We start from the raw sequence: 16,957 nt of genomic DNA, 5'->3' as shown, positions 1-16,957 counted from the left end.
ACTTCTGTATTCTTCCTATTAGTCTGCCTCTCATTAAGATTTAAAAAGTTTTTACTGTGGTTCAGAATAGAAGTTAAAGTTTAATCACTGAGTCTGTAATGGTGTGTAGACTTTTCATGATCATGTGGTCCATAAATGGCCCATTAATATTTTTTTTTGTGCCTCCTAGGTTATATATATACATATATATATATACATATATATATATATATGTATATATATATATATATATATATATATTAAATAGTATCTAGATTTGAAAATGCTTGTCTTCTATGTGTCTCAGGCCTATGAAAATGGACACCGGTATTCTAAGACTTGCTTGACTTCAAGAGAAGTTATTTAACATATGAAATGTTCTATTGTGTGTTTTAATAGGAAGTAGAGCATCATACATAAAATGTTCTTGCCAGTGCAAACATTTGCAATTATTAATTACATTTTGGTCAACTGAGCTTTCCCTAACTTTTAGTAACCCTAATGTTAAGTTGTACTAGTGGCAGTATTGCTTAGTGAATCCCAGCTAACATAAAAAACATCCCTAACCTTTTGCGACTGTCTTAGTAAGAAAATCATAGAACTCCAAAACCTTTTTAGGTTTTAAGTTGTAGTCATGTTTTATAAATGTATAATACATGATTTGACATTTGTGAAAATACTTTCCCTAGGTTTTTATTTAGGTGACATCTACAGTGTAGCTAAACTTCCATCATCTGTCAACTCCAGTAATGTCATAATGAGACTCATCTACCCAGCTAAAATTATGATTGTTAAAATTCTCTTTTATAACTGTTTGTTTAGGTCACTAATTCCTTCAACTTTTGCTACGTAGGCATTTAAGTATGTTAATCAAGTTAAATTAGTATGATACTTTTAACTTAAAAAAAGGAAAAGCAAAGATAATAATGTAATAATCATATCAAATACCTAGATCTCTCACCTGAGCTCAACTTTTATATTTTTTATTGCCAACCAGTGTTTTCATCTGAATATCCAGTAGGATATGACTTTCTAATCTTTCTCTGACCACTGTCTTTATCTCTTTTATTTCCCTTTCTCAGTGACATCACTGTTCATCTAGTCACTCAAGCTACAAACTTGAGACAAACTTGAGATTTTTCTTCCTCTCCTCCTATTCTTCTATCTTGAAATGTTTCTTGAAATCATTCCTACCTTCCCATTTCCTTTGCCTAATTAGCTCTTCCTCATCCTTCAGATCTCGCCTTAGACATCTTTTCCTCCAGAAGAGGAAGCCCTCTCAACTTTATGTCCCAAACCTGCACCTGTCAAATTTTATGTAACAGTCTATTGCACTTGGTCTTATACTTACTGTACTTTATTATAATTGCCTATTTTGTTTGGATTTCTCACTAGACTACTTTTAAGCATAGGGACTATTTGCTTGTTCACAATTGTATTGCTTAGCTTATGTAATAGATGAAAAAATAAGTGACTCAATTTTGTCGAAATCTGCCCATATTTTTTTCTGTTTCTTAGTTTTAGCCTTTATCTCTTATCTGGACCACTCTTATAACCTCCTAATTGACTCTCTGCTTTGGGTTTCTTGACCATCCTACCTCCAGTCCTATATAATAAAAGCCTAATATGCTACGTGTCTGGTCGACCTGTTGGTTGTTCAATCAAAGCGTAATATGCTAATGATATGCTAAGACTGCTCAACCACTCGCTATGACGTGCACTGATCACCAGGGGGCAGTCGACCAGTAGCTATGACGTGCACTGACCACCAGGGGCCAGAAAGTCAACCAGTCACTATGATATTCACTGACCACCAGAGGGCAGACGCTCCAACTGGCAGGTTAGCTTGCTGCTGGGGTCTGGCCAATCGGGACTGAGTGAGATGGGCCAGACACGCCCTGGAGCCCTCCTGCAGTCCCTCCCCAACCGGCCAACCTCCCGCATCCCTCCCGGCCCTGACCGTGCACCGGTGGGGCCCATCAGCCTGGCCTGCACCCTCTCGCAATCTGGGACCCCTCAGGGGATGTCAGAGAGCTGCCAGTTTTGGTCCAATCCGCAGGCCAGGCCAAGGGACCCCACTGGTGCATGAATTCGTGCACTGGGCCTCTAGTTGATGTATAAAGTACAACTCAGATCCCTTAGTGACTCCCCATTCCTACTGGATCCAGTTCACTTTTCTGAGTATGGCATAAAGGCTCTTCCTTCCTGGTGTTCCCTTGGCTCACTGACCATTCTTCTGCCTTAGCCATCCCCGGTAGTAAACACTGATAACACTGTAAGTATCTTGGGAGCAGTCAAAGCATGTTTGCTCTTGTACTCTCAGTGTTCAGCATAGTGCTCTAATCTACAGTTTAGTTTCGTCCCTCTTCTCCAGCCAACTGGTGGGTGGGCTTATTACTTCTCACCTCAACATGCCACTACTTTTATTCTCTTTGCCTCTGATCCTGCTGTTCCCCTTTGCCTGAGATACCTTTTGCTTTATAAACTTTCACTGATGCTTCAAATTTCAGTTTAAATACCATCTCCTTTGTCAAACCTTCCCTGAAAGGTTGATTGCTAGTTGCTCTTTCCTATCTATTTCTAGAGACCTTTATTCACTGCATTTTATTATGGTCTGTTTTTAAATATGCCTTTTAAAAAAATTTAAACTCCTTTAGGTCAAGAGCTGTGTCTTATTCATTTGGATAGGTTTAAAAATGAATGCACTCATTGCCTGAAACCATAGAATTTCAGTATAGGTTAGTTAGTTGAATAAGTCAGAGTATGTTATAAATATTAGAATACTAGAGGCCCGGTGCACAAAAATTTGTGCACTCGGGGGGGGGAAGGGGGTCCCTCAGCACGACCTGTGCCCTCTCGCAGCCTGGGACCCCTCGGGAGATAACGCCCTGCTGGCTTAGGCCTGCTCCCGGGTGGCAGAGGGCAGGCCTAATCCCTAGGTGCAGCCCCTGGTCGGGCTCAGAGCAGGGCTGATTGGGGAGTTGGGGCGCCGCCCCCTGTCATGCACAGAGCAGGGTGGATTGGGAGGTTGCGATGCCACCCTCAGTCACGCTCAGGGTAGGGCCGATTGGGGGGTTGGGGCACCACCCCCTGTCACACTCAAGGCAGGGTCGATGGGGAGGTTGCGGCGCCACCCCCTGTCACGCACAGAGCAGGGCCAATCAGGGGGTTGGGGCGCTGTCCCCTGTCACACACAGAGCAGGGCCGATCAGGGGGTTGGGGAGCTCCCCCCTGTCACGCACAGAGCAGGGCCCATCAGGGGGTTGGGGAGCTCCCCCCTGTCACACACAGAGCAGGGCCCATCAGGGGGTTGGGGAGCTCCCCCCTGTCATGCACAGAGCAGGGCCCATCAGGGGGTTGAGGAGCTCCCCCCTGTCACTCACAGAGTAGGGCCGACAGGGAAGTTGGGGCACCGCCCCCTGTCACACACAGAGCAGGGCAGATCAGGGGGTTGGGGCGCCGCCCTCTATCACCCACAGAGCAGGGCCGATCGGGGGTTGGGGCGCCGCCACTGTCACACTCAAGGCAGGGCCGATGGGGAGGTTATGGCTCTACCCTGTCACACACAGAGCAGGGCCCGTGGGGTGGGGGGGGGTTGGGGCGCCGCACCCTGTCTCACACAGAGCCGCAGGGCGATCAGGGGGTTGGGGAGCTCCCCCCTATCAGGCACAGAGCAGGGCCGATCAGGGAGTTGGGGCGCCTTCCCCTGTCAGGAACAGAGCAGGGCAGATAGGGAGGTTGTGGCCCCGCCCCCTGTCACACACAGAGCTGCAGGGTGATCAGGGGGTTTGGGCGCTGCCCCCTGTCATGCTGATCCTGGTGCCGGGAGGCCTCGCGGCTCCGCTGATCCCGGTGCTGGGAGGCATATTACCCTTTTACTGTATAGAATAGAGGCCTGTTGCATGGGTAGGGGCTGGCTGGTTTGCCCTGAAGGGTGTCCTGGATCAGGGTGGGGGTCCCCACTGGGGTGCCTGGCCAGCCTGGATGAGGGGATGATGGCTGTTTGCACCTGGTCACACACCCTTCAGGGTGGGGGTCCCCACTGGGGTGCCTGGCCAGTCTGGGTGAGGGGCTGAGGGCTGTTTTCAGGCTGGGACTGAAGCTCCCAACTGCTCCTTTTTTTCTTTTTTTTTTTTTTTTTTTATTCTGGGCCACCTTTAGCTCTGAGGCTCCAGCTCTTAGGCCTCCGCTGAAAGCATGTATCTGGTTTGTTTCGGTGCTATAATCGAAACTCTGTATCAACTCCAGCTCTGAGATCCCAGCCGGCTGAAAGCTGGTTTCTGGGGTTTTGTTTAGCTTCTATATGTTACAATGTTTCTTAAGCTGCAGGCTCAGAGGCTGGCAAGGCAGGCGGGGAACGTTGCAGTCCTCCGTCACTGAAGCAAGCAAGCCTCATGTTCAGTTTAAGCTGCCTGGCTGCTGGCCGCCATCTTGGCTGGCAGTTAATTTGCATATCACCCTGATTAGCCAATGGGAAGGGTAGCGGTCATACGCTAATTACCGTGTTTCTCTTTTATTAGATAGGATTTCCCAGACTTAATTCCCACAAAGTTTACGGCAGACTAGAGGCCATATGTTAAATGATGAAATAAGGCAAAAGAGTTGCTCAGTAATAGCTTATTTTGAAGACTATAGTAGAAAATTTTATTGACAAAAGGATTTTTAATCCTCACAGGGATATGAGGTTAGTGGGCTGATTTTTCATATTTTGGGTACCTGTTTTTCAAGCAGCTCCTTTGAGAATCTGTTGAAGACTAGTAAACTGTACCCAGGGGAAAAAAAGGTGTATCTATGTATACCATTTTGTACTTATTTCAAGAGTTTCCAGACCCTTGAAAACTCTCCATGAAACCATTTTCAAGAACCCTTGCTCTGAAAGTAAAGTGGCTAAATAGAGAAGTTCTTGGAAGTGAAAATGCAAAACGTACTGAGAAATTGCTTCAGTCACTTAGAGTGGTGGTGGTGAATTATGCTGAGGCAGGAGTTAATATTTGTTTGTCTTCAACCAGCTTTTTCCTTCCTGTCTCTGTCCTTCTAGCAAAAACATCAGGAAGTAAAAGCTACATCCTGTCAAGCTGGTTTGTTATCCTGGTCTTGGGCCAGTAAACAGGATAGGTAATAATAATAATTATTATTAGGAATTGTGCTCTGCCTGCTTTATATAATTCTCTTATTTAATCCTTGAATGTTGCTGAAGGGTAAGTAGTTTTATCTTAGTGTTCCAGTTGAGGAATGGGCAAGTCTTTTCTAAGAAGCCTCCCCTGATATCCACCTCAGCTAGGAGCACTCAATCTCCTTTTCTCAGAACATGTAGAAATACTGGGTTCTATTTCTTTCTACAGGAGACTCTGAGCTCTGTGTGATAACACAGAATGTCTCTTATTCTATATAATAAAAGCATAGTATGCAAATTGTCCCCTCAACCGGGAGTTACCTGGGAGTTCGACCAGGGTGCCGGGCCAGCTGGGGGAAGAGAGGGAGGCCCCGGCCAGCAGCTACTAGGGACCCTACCAGTGTACGAATTTCGTGTATTAGGCCTCTAGTTTGTAATAAAGCAATACAGTGTAGTATTTCAGAGCATGGGCTTCCTAATAACCACATTGCCCGGTTTGATTCCTGGCATGACTTAGACAAGTTTCTTAGTTAATTATTTGTGCTTCAGTTGTATAAAGTAAAATGGATATACAAATAATACCATGTAAAATGCCTAGTACAGTTCTTGGAACATGGTAAATTGTCAATACATGTTAGTATCATCATCATCCCTAACACCCAGCTCTGCACTTAGACACAGTATTTACTGAATAGGTGCTCAGCAAACATTAGTTGAAGTAGCTGAATAGTTGAAGAAAGACAGGAACTATATTTCCAGGATCTATATTCCTAAATACTATATATAGATCTCTACCTCAATTATGTTTGAGAGCTGATCTAAAAAATACATATTTAAGGAATATAGTTTGAAAATTTTTTATGTTTTTGTTTAGTTCAGTTCAAGTACCTTTAGAACTATTATCTCTGGAGAAAACATTGCTTATAATATTGAATCTGGAGCTCTTTTGTTTATATAATCCAATCTAGTCTGTTTCTGGCCCTGTAAAGATCTGTGGTACTGATACTAGAAGGTCTTAATCATGACTACCTCAGGAATGGTGTTACTGATTGAGTAATAGAAGCACGAGGCTGTAATGTACACTTGGTAATAAGGAGGCAATTTAATTCGGTTTCACATAAAGGGCTGGGTGGGAGGGTGAGGCTATTGCATTTCTCCAGGCTGATTCAGTTTGGAGGGGAGTGCTCTATCCGGGGAGATGGCATCTTTTGACGGAGTGGAAGCACAGGTACCTGGTGGCTGTCCCTTCAGATCTTTCCTTGGAGTTAAACAACCCAGTCCTCACTTAACTTCATTCCTCTCTGATCTGCCCCCTCCCTCTATCAGAGCCCAGGGTGAGTGTGCTGGCCCTTTAAGAGGGCACCTGGGTTTCTAGCAACTCCGGATTCTCCCTGGTGGACAGAATCCCCACTGGTTTTCACAGCCAGATGTTATGCTTTGAAACCATATAATGAGTTGCTCACAGTAGAGAGTCCTTGGATTTTTTTGAATATTTAGGCAAGATTACGGGATAGAGATTTCAGTGATTACATATTCTACAGTTGTGTCACAGATCATTTTCTAAACTTTTTTGTAACTCATAATTCCTTTTAACAAATTTAAAAATTACTCTATTGATATTTAAAACTAGAAATAATTTTAGTATAAGTAAAAAGCCAAAGCATAGGCTCAAAGCCTACTTTTTTCCTAATTACATGTCATCTTGTACATTTTGCCTTGCATATCTTAAGATGGTAGAGATATTAGCGTCTGCATAATGAAAAATAAAAAAATGAAAGTTTATGTGACCTGAATTGAGTCAATAAGCCTATTTCACAGCAGAGTCAGATTAGAATCCAACTGTCAGTTTTAGCCCATTTTACTTGATTCCATAGACCCTCATGCATCACTGAAAACTACATAATGAGAGTAGCATGCTTTTGTATGTTTGGTTGCTAGAGAGATTTGTTGATAATTGAGCTATTTCAGGTTAAGTGTGCACTAAAGGATTTTTATAAATGAGTCTTAGATTGAAAAATATACCTTCAGTGTTTCACAACTTTCTAGTTTTTAACTGCTTTCTAGTTTTTATTGTTTTCCAGTTGGAAAATAATAGATGCTTATGTTTAGGACGAAAGACATAAAACTGTATATGGAAAGGACTTTGAAGGTGATTTGATACTGTTTCTCTTAAAATGTTGGTATTACATAAAAATTATGGCAGATGGCTCACTCCCTTCTCCCCATAAACAGAGACTGGGTGAATGGAAGTGAGTTGCATGAAGTCAAGGTCCTGAGCCCGACTGTCTTTGTGAATGGCTTTTGACTGTTTCATAGTAGGATTATGTGGTTATCAACTTTATACTTTTGAAAGCCTAGCTTGGGCTTTGCTTTCCTTGCTGGTTCAGATACTAGTTTCTACAGAATCAGAACAGGCAACCTTTGGAACACCAGGGAGCTCTGTCCTTGGCCTTTCTTTATGGCTTTGGTGTTCTTGGATTCCTCAGGTTGTACCAGCATCTTGGAGTGAATAGGGCCAGAGAGTCAAAGATAGAGGGTGTGTAGGATCATTCCATTTCCCTTTTCTGGAATTTACTAAGGTGAAGGTAATAGCTTTCCTGTCATGACATCCAAGATGAGTGATGCTCTAAGCCAGTGGTCGCCAACCGGTGGTCCACAGACCACTGGTGGTCTGTGAGGTCCGAAAGGTTGGCAACAGCTGCTCTAAGCAAGATGCTCACATACCTTTATTTGGAATATATCTTACGTCTGTCTTATCCACGTATGTTGAGCTTCTTAGGAAACTGCATGTAAACATTTTTTGTGCATATTCTTGAAAATAATTAAAATTTTAAATTACTAATATTAAACAGAATGCTTTGCATTGGTTATGTATCCATCATCTTTAAAGTTTTTTTGTTTAATAGTGTATGTTATACTACTTGGTTTTTATGGTAAAAAGGAATTATGAGACCAGGATTTTACTAGATAAAAGTAGATCAAAAGTTAAATTTGATTTCAGTACTAAGAGAAATTAATGCCTAAAGATTCCCATATCTTATTTAGTTGGGAATGGTTCTCAAAATATGTTTGTAGATATTGCCTTGTTCCCCACCCTTCCCACACCCAGAATTATGAAGAGAAATTTGTGTTTTCTAAGCTTCCTTCAGTTTACCCAAACATAAACTGTGTTTGCTTGTTAGAGCTGAGAGTCCTTTGTACTCTGTTTTCCTTTTTCACCAAGTAAGCTTCTTTCCTTTGCTCTCCCATTCATGTGTCGTGGCTGCCTTCTTGCAGCCCTATTTCATGCACATACACTTGAGCAGACACAGCCAGTAAAGCAGTTAACAGCGGAGCAGAAAGGATTGAGTACAAACACACACAGGTGCCATCTTCCTTGGATAGAGCACTCCCCTCCAAACTGTGTGTGTAATGCTGATCTATGATACTGTGTCATGTTTTCTATTTTTATTATCTACTGTGTGAAAGCAGGAGCTGAATTAATACTGTGCTTGTGTAGAATGCCTCTGAGGATATGGGATGGGGGAGGGGGGTAGTTTTTCATGTGACTTATCTCTGACATGCTACAGCGGAACTGAAAACACTCTTCTGCTCATCATATACAGAGGAGAGAAAAAAATTCCAAGATTGAGCTTGCAGAATTTGTGGGGTATATTTAGATTTTTCTTCCTGTGTTTTTCTATTTTTCAACTTTGCCTAATTTTGTAAGGGTTGGTAGTAGGGTATGACCTTTGCATAACAAGTAGATTGAGGTAAGGGAGAAACGGGCTGCCACAATGATTCGTATGAGAAGGCTCTGTTTAAAATCTCCGAGACATCGCGACCCACATTGCGACCCACCTGAGAAACGCTTAGTGAGCTCCTTGCCCATCTCAAGTGTTTAAAAGTAACAGTATACAAATAGCTTTATTCTTATGCCTTTTTTCTGCCATACAAATCTTAAGAACATTGTACCTACATATCCAGAACAGTTGAGTTTTGTCTTTATTTAAAATCTCACCTCAAGAAGGTGAGAAATATAAATGTAGCATGCAGTTGTCCCTTAAGTATCTTCATCTTCTTTGGTATAATTGTCTCATTTTTCCTTTATGCTACAGTTTAATGGAGCCAGCACTTATGTTTGGGTTATGTCTGGGATGAAACTGAAATACCATCATGAAACTCTAAGGGGAAACTTGGCAGCACTAGCCTGGAGGATTTCCTGAATGCCATCCTCCCTTCTTCATGTTGCCTTCTTTTACCTTCCCCCCAACCCACTCCAAAAATGTATTACTGTAGAATCCTATTGCCTTTTCTCTTATTTTGTAGAAAAGAAGGTGAAGGGAGCTGTGTGTGTGTGTGTGTGTGTGTGTGTGTGTGTGTGTGTGTGTGTGATTTCAGTACAAACAGCAGTTAAATTTAGAACATCAAAAGAAATAGCTTTATTTTGTAATTCTGAATCTAAGATTGCTTAGGATTCGTTCATTAAGAATCCAGCTCTGATGGATCATGTACGAATTTATTTTTTAATTTTTTTCTTCTTTTTCTATCATGTACGAATTTAGATAATGATGTTTCAAAGTAAAAGGGGATCCTACCTTGTTCGATCTGAAGAGTAGAAAGATAAATGCTACTGTTATTCATTTTTCACTTAGTATACATTGTTTTAAAAATTTGATCAGTTGGCAATGATCAGTGATCTAAAATAGCTTTTTTTAGCAGATGTATTTTATAGAGCAAATGGCCCATATATTGGCGATTCTTTCCATTTTCTCTATATTTCATTCTAAAATTGTTACACACTAGTGATTTAAGGGGACATTAACACTAAAGTAAATGCCCTTTTCCTTAATATTGTTGGTTGTTTCTATTAGCCATTTTCATTTGATTTAACAGTGGTACTCAAGGGTTAAGCTTACAGAGCTGATGCAACCCCTCCTTTTCCTTACAGCAATTTTCATTGGATAGCATTTCCATAGCAACAGTGAGATCAGTGAAACCTGAGTGTTTCATTGATTATTTTTCTCTTCCTTTTTAAATCTATTCTCTTTTCACCACATTTTAGTGAGAAAGCGATTTTTTTTTTAACAAACAGAGCTTATATTTATTTCTGTTCAATAAATAATTAAAAGAGGGTAGAAAAATCTGCCCGTCATTTAAAAATTGAATGTTTCACTATGTATTTAAAAAGCGATTCAGGATTAGGAGGCTGGATAACCATACCGGCTGTAGCTGATGTTCTCAAATATTCTTGCATTGTTTGCTGGTCTTCTAGGGAAAAGAATAATGTGGAGCAGGACCTTAAGGAGAAAGAAGATACTCTTAAACAGAGGACAAGCGAGGTTCAGGTATGTGAGCTATGAAATTCAGTATTCCATTTCTGATTTAGGGGAATATATTTTAAATGTAAGAAATGAATATATTTTACTATGTGATGGCTGTGATGTTGGTGAACAGATCAAGAAATGTGTATTCTATATGTGATATAAATAGTTGTGTTTTATAAAATGATGGTTTTATGGCCTGCAGAGATCACACTGCAATGAGAAAGCAGTATTTTTTCAGCATAAATTTCTAGTTTTGAAAGTATTTTAAAGATAATATTTAACTGCATATTATACTATTAAAGGTAAGTTTGAATGACTTACGATATAAATATTATTACACCAGTAAAATTAAATGAGTGAAATTGTCATCAACATCGTCATCATCTTGAAAACGCAAATTGCTTTTCCAAAGATGTGAGATTTTGTTAGCTAGGAGACCTGGTATTTTAAAGGACTGTTTTGCATAATGCTGGTAGGGTGGGAAATTACATGGAATAATTTAAAATAGTATTTTTTAAGTTGCTTAGTAGCCAGGATATCTTAAACTTTTTCATATAGAGATTTAATTCATTTTCAGTAAATGCTATGTTAAGTAACTTTATTTTACAAATAAAATAGAAAAGACAAACCTCAGTTTCTGATTGGGAAATGACACAAAAAGGGGTATTTCCAAACATTAAAAATACAGAAAATTGGTCAGTGTTGCAGTGAGAACAGTACGCATTGCATGTGACCATGTTACTGGGGCATCATTTCCTGAATGCTGCACCAGTACATACAGGAGGTTGAGTGTAAAAACACTGGTAGCAGTTGCCATCTCATGGATGGGATTTCTTAACATGTTACTTGTATGTTGGATTTCCCTGCTTATCTCAGTTTTAAATAGGTAAAAGCTATAAATGGTTAGATTCATTGATTTGTTCTGATGTGGGACATTCACCAGAGATTTTTACCGGGTAGACTGTGATAGGATGGGGGAGAATGATTTATTGAGGGATTGACGAAGAGGCCAGAGAGACTTCTTTCTATTTATTTATTTATTTATTTATTTATTTATTTATTTGGGGGGGGGGGCGATGGAGAGAAGGAGAGAGATAGAGGGAAAAACATTGATTTTTGTTTTTTTTTATTTATTTATCCATTCATTGGTTGATTCTTGTATGTGCCCTGTCTGGGGATCGAACCTGCAACCTTGGTCTATTAAGATGATGCTCTAACCAACTGAGTTTCCCGGCCAGGGCCCAGAGAGACTTCTTTTTGGAAGTTAATGTTCATGTTGGAAGACTGCATTTATTACATACACTGGGATTTCCCCAAACATGATGCAGAAGTGAGGAGATCATCACTAATGTTTTTTCTCTTTGGGGTAGTGAAATGGGGGTTACTTCAATTACATTATTTTTGAGCTTATTAGGAAATGCAAAAAAGTCATAGACTTTAACAGTTATTGCTAAAAATAGTTGAAGGATAGAAGATAAAACAATCTACAAAAGTTTTCTCAATCTGAAGAAATAGATATAGTTACTGATATAATCTTGGACAGTTTCTAAAGTTAACCAGATGTTTCAAAGTACAAAGTTTTTTATGATAGACAATATTTTGTGATTTGTATCTGTCTACATGTTGGTTTTCCCTACTGGATCATTTGAGGATGTGAATTTAAATAGCCAGTTTGAACTAAGATTTTGTTCCTTTTAGGCTAAATGGGCTGTCCTATATAATAAAAGCCTAATATGCTAAGTGTCCGGTGTCCATTTAATCAATCAAAGCGTAATAGAATGATATGCTAAGGCCGCTCAACCACTCGCTATGACGTGCACTGACCACCAGGGGGCAGACCCTCCGAATTGTAGGTTAGCTTGCTACTGGGGTCCAGCCTACTGGGACTGAGATGGGCCGGACACTGTCCCTCCTGTGGTCCCTCCCTGGCTGGCCAACCTCTTGCGTCCCTTCCTAGCCCTGATTGTGCACCGGTGGGGTCCGTCAGCCTGGCCTGCACCCTCTCGCAATCTGGGACCCCTTGGGGGATGTCGGAGAGCCGGTTTTGGCTTGATCCCGCAGGCCAGGCCAAGGGACCCCACTGGTGCACAAATTCGTGTACCAGGCCTCTAGTCCTTGAATATTTGATTTCTTATAATTGTAGTTTTGTTGTCAGTCAAAATTTCTTCTTGATTTGCTTATCCTTCATTACTTAGTGGTGACGGTAAGGTATATGTTAAACCTTAAGTTTTGTTAAATCCAGATGTTTGATTAGCATAGGAAGTCTAAATTGTTGAAATTTTGCTATAAATAAAAGGCATCTTGGAGCATGGTTGGTACAGACCAAGTTGTTTGTAATGGTCAAACATAAGTTCACTGAAAAAGAACAGTGGATTAAAACTTTGCATTAGTAGCCTAGCCCATGTAGCTCAATGGTTAAGCATCTACCCATGAACCAAGAGGTCACTGGTTTGATTCCAGTCAGAACACATGCTCAGGTTGCAGGCTCCATCCCCAGTAGGGGGCATGCAGGAGGCAGCTATCAATGATTCTCTCTCATCATTGATATTTCTATCTTTCTCGCCCTCTCCTTTCCTTTCTGAAATCAATAACAATATATTTTTTAAAAACACAATAACTTTGCATTAGAAGATACATTACTTATTCTATTCCAATACAGGTATTGGAATAGAATAAGTATTATCCATGGTAATGAGACACTAGACTAAGATGACATGGATAATTGACATCTAGAAATAATTAAAACTTTTCATTTTAGTGATCGTTTTCAATTTTCTGAAGCACAAGACAACTTATCAGAAGTGGTAATATGTAGAGTTCATTACCTATTGAATTAACTCTGATTTACTCATTGGTAATGAGGTACAGACTAGTAAGAACATGGATAATTAAAATCTGTAATTACAACTCCTAGTTTTTATTTTTTAATTTCTCTGGCAAGTGGCAGTTTACTGGAGCTATTTATTAATCAGTAGCAGAATAAAAAAATGTGAACTCTGCTTCTTTCTGACCCAACTTTTCTAATGAAGATGCTAATGAGAAATGCCAACATAAAGGCCTCAGGGGAGAAGTAAGGGAATTTTTACCTATCCTTGGGTATCTGCCTAATCCAAAATCCAAACTTGACTTTTCTGAGTGTTCTTGCCTTTTTCCATATGTAGAGTCACAAATAATCATTATATGAACTCATATCTTAAGCCAGAAACCAAACTTTCAAAGCCTTTATAATGTGTGACCAATGTGCCAAAAGACTATTTTTGTCTGTTTTGGATTTATACAGTCTTCCTAATTCAGTAAAATTAGAAAATCTACTATATAATTAAATTTTTGTTTCCTGTCCCATGAACTACATATTGAAAACTTTCAGTTCAAGATTTTTTTCTTGAAAACCAAGTCAACTTCAAATTTAATTTAATATGTGTCTCCCAGAGTAATTGGCACCAGGTAGAAGTTCAGTAGATGTTCTGATTAGTAGTATTATTACATATCGTACTGTCGTCTCCTTATTACCTTCCCTTCATTGTCAAGCTCCACATCGGATTATCTGCACTTAGGACTTACCAGTTTGAAAATACCTTTATTTAGTCCTTTATTTTTGCTTTTGCTGTCACTTTAGCTGCCAACCTACTTTTTTTCTATTTTTGTTGCTTTGTGTGGCCATTTTTTCCCACTCTATCCTCTCAGTAACCCTAGTCAGTCTGATGTGCTTGAATTTTTCTGCTCAGGACCAACAACAATATTAAGGTCATATCCACTGGTTACTGCTTTCTTGGATTCACTCTCCTAGGTAATCTCCTACCTCTCTGACCCTTCGCTTCTATTGACTTTGTCAGGAACTGACATACTTTTTCCTCCCCCACGTCCTTCTTTTTCTGTACCCCTTGCCATCCATATACTGATGACTCCCAAGTATTTATCCAGCCCTCTATTCTCCTGAGTACAGAATCATCTCTCCACTTAGGCATTTTGGTGTTTATCATTTCAAGGTCACTGTATAGAGTTTCATCTTGTTGGGGGGAAAATACTTCAATTTTGAACTTTCCTATTTCTGCCAGAGCTTTTCGTTTTCACTGCTGCCTCTCATATCACCTAACATGTAAAAATTTAAAGTCAGAGCATAAGTGCTTAACCCATCCTCTTGCCTTTCTTCCTAAACTGATTTTATTTTTAATATTATTATTAAAATCCTGAGGATATGTTCATTGATTTTAGAGAGAAGGAAAGGAGGGAAGGAGAGAGAGAGAGAGACATTGATCCATTGCCTCTGGTATGCGCCCTGACCAGGGGTTGAAATCCCAACCTAGGTATGTGCCCTTACTGGGAATTGAATCTGCAACCTTATTTGGAGAATGGGACAGTGCTCCAACCAGCTGAGCTACCTGGTCAGAGGGGCAGCTGATCAATGTTTCTCTCTCACATTGATCTCTCTGTCTCTCTTTTCCTCTCTCTAAAATTAATTTTAAAAAAGACATCGTTAAATGTACTTTTAAGGAAGCCATTGGCAACAAAAATCAATAAACCTCAATTTTGTGCATGAAATTAAAAATGGGTCAAGACCCACTCATAATCTACAGATAGGTTTGGTAGCACAGTACATCATGAAGAGTCAGACTTTTTCACAGTGTTCATACTACCCTCATGCAAAAGAGGCTCTTAATTATTTATACTTTATCAGTAAAAGTTCAGTAATTCATAGTAACTGTCCATCTTTTTTTTTCATTTTAATTCAGAGATTGACTTATTTTGGGTGGAAATAAAATTAGATACATGAGCTCAACATTCTTTTTCTAGTGATTACACTCTTAGAACATGCTGGGAAGCATATGATTGGGAAATAAAGTCAAGCTGTTAGTGAGATTTTTCTAACACCCACCCTAGTTTCTGTTCCTTGACTTAAACATCTTGCTATACAATTGGTACTTTTTTATATTAAGAATACTTCTGGCCCTAACCGGTTTGGCTCAGTGGATAGAGCGTCAGCCTGCGGACTCAAGGGTCCCAGGTTCGATTCTGGTCAAGGGCATGTACCTTGGCTGCAGGCACATCCCCAGTAGGGCACATCAGTGCAGGAGGCAGCTGACTGATGTTTCTTGCTCATCGATGTTCCTCTCCCTTCCTCTCTGTAAAAAATCAATAAAATATTAAAAAAAAAAAATACTTCTGTAACTTCTGTTTTGAGAATTAGGCCAACATAATGAATGTATCTAATTATTTTTAGTTTTGGTTTAGTCTATAGAGTTTTTTAACCAGTTAAACATAAATAAGTGTGTTATACATAAATTAGTGTCCTTTTTGTTAATTTTTTTATTCTGTATTTTTTATGAAACAAATGCAAACATTCATGTTGATAATATTTCATAGGTTTAGTACTTAAGTTACTTTTTTCAGTTTTCCAACTGACTTAGGTTATAAAATGAATGATTTTACTCTTTAATATAACTACGAGTTTTTATGTATTTTTTTAAATTTTATTTTCTGTACCCTTGTAGTACTTCATGGGGTGTGGAGGGATGGGGATGAGTTTATCATGTTTAGTAACTTGTATAATTTCTAGAAAACAAGACATTTTCCTTGAAATTTCTTTTTAAATAAAGCCAAGATCCCAGCTCAAGGGATCCCTTCATTCCTGGATGAGGAACCTTGGATGTGGCTAGTTTTGGTGTTTTCTAAAACAAACCTTGGCACTGTATTTTAGTAGTCTGTTCACTTCATCCTTGCCATTCTCTAAGTGCTATTGTCCTTTTGCTGTAGAGCATGATCATGGGAAATAGAGTATGACTACTGACCAGTGTTACTTTTAGGAAAGGGAGTAGGATAGGAGGAATGATCAAGGGAACATGCAATTAACTGTACTGTTAAAAATTTTTGTACAGCAGGAGAATATTTATATAAAATTTGTATAATAGAAAAAAAGAAAAATTTATGTGAGTGGTCATTTTAGATCATATAGGATTCTTCTCTTATAGACAAAATTTGTAGGAACCTTTAATTCAATTTATAAAATTATTTTTGCTGAGGCAAGTTTTTACTGATGATGAATTTAGCTTAATTTCATTTAGAACAGGAGGAGGAGGGTGGGGAGGGGGGGAAAGCAAGCATTATGAATTTCATTAATGTGTTTAGTTACATCATTTCACTTTTCTAAATTATCAGAATAGCAAAAACAGTTAAGATAGAAGGGGCAGGAGTCTTAAATGAAGCCCAGTTTACAAACACTATTTAATGTTTACGAATTGTGATAATATCATCTGAAAAATAAATCTTCAAAGCCCATCAGCTTGTCAGTGTCAACCTATTCTAAACCCCCCTGTCTTAAGTTCACCTTAAACACAAAGGTCTCTTTTAAGAGAAAATTCATTGATATTAATAGTCAAGACAGGAACCAAAGTATAAACTATACAAAAGAATGAAATAAATGTTACATGAAGAAAATGCAAGGTAAAAAATGTGTAACTTATGTAGCTATACAGCACAATATAGAAACAACTCTCAGTTAATTTTTGACATTTCCAGATTATAAAAGTAATATGTAAAAAAAAAAAGTGATATGTGTTCAGAG

At 39.3% G+C, this 16,957-nt stretch overlaps 1 protein-coding gene across 4 annotated transcripts in view; it reads left to right on the top strand.

Moving 5' to 3' along the window:
- Nucleotides 1-16,957, top strand: part of EPS15 (epidermal growth factor receptor pathway substrate 15) — a 116,151-nt gene that overhangs the window by 50,193 nt on the left and 49,001 nt on the right. For all 4 annotated transcript variants that reach the window (XM_036350613.1, XM_036350612.1, XM_036350615.1 and 1 more), the window contains one exon: nt 10,347-10,419. In XM_036350613.1, coding sequence (XP_036206506.1) covers nt 10,347-10,419 — 73 coding nt within the window. The remainder of the gene's footprint in view (nt 1-10,346; nt 10,420-16,957) is intronic.

The sequence above is a fragment of the Myotis myotis genome, unplaced genomic scaffold (assembly GCF_014108235.1).
Source record: "Myotis myotis isolate mMyoMyo1 unplaced genomic scaffold, mMyoMyo1.p scaffold_m19_p_2, whole genome shotgun sequence".
Classification (NCBI taxonomy): Eukaryota; Metazoa; Chordata; class Mammalia; order Chiroptera; family Vespertilionidae; genus Myotis; species Myotis myotis.
The sequence above is the reverse complement of the archived record's forward strand: the minus strand, read 5'-3'. Positions and strand labels throughout refer to the sequence as shown.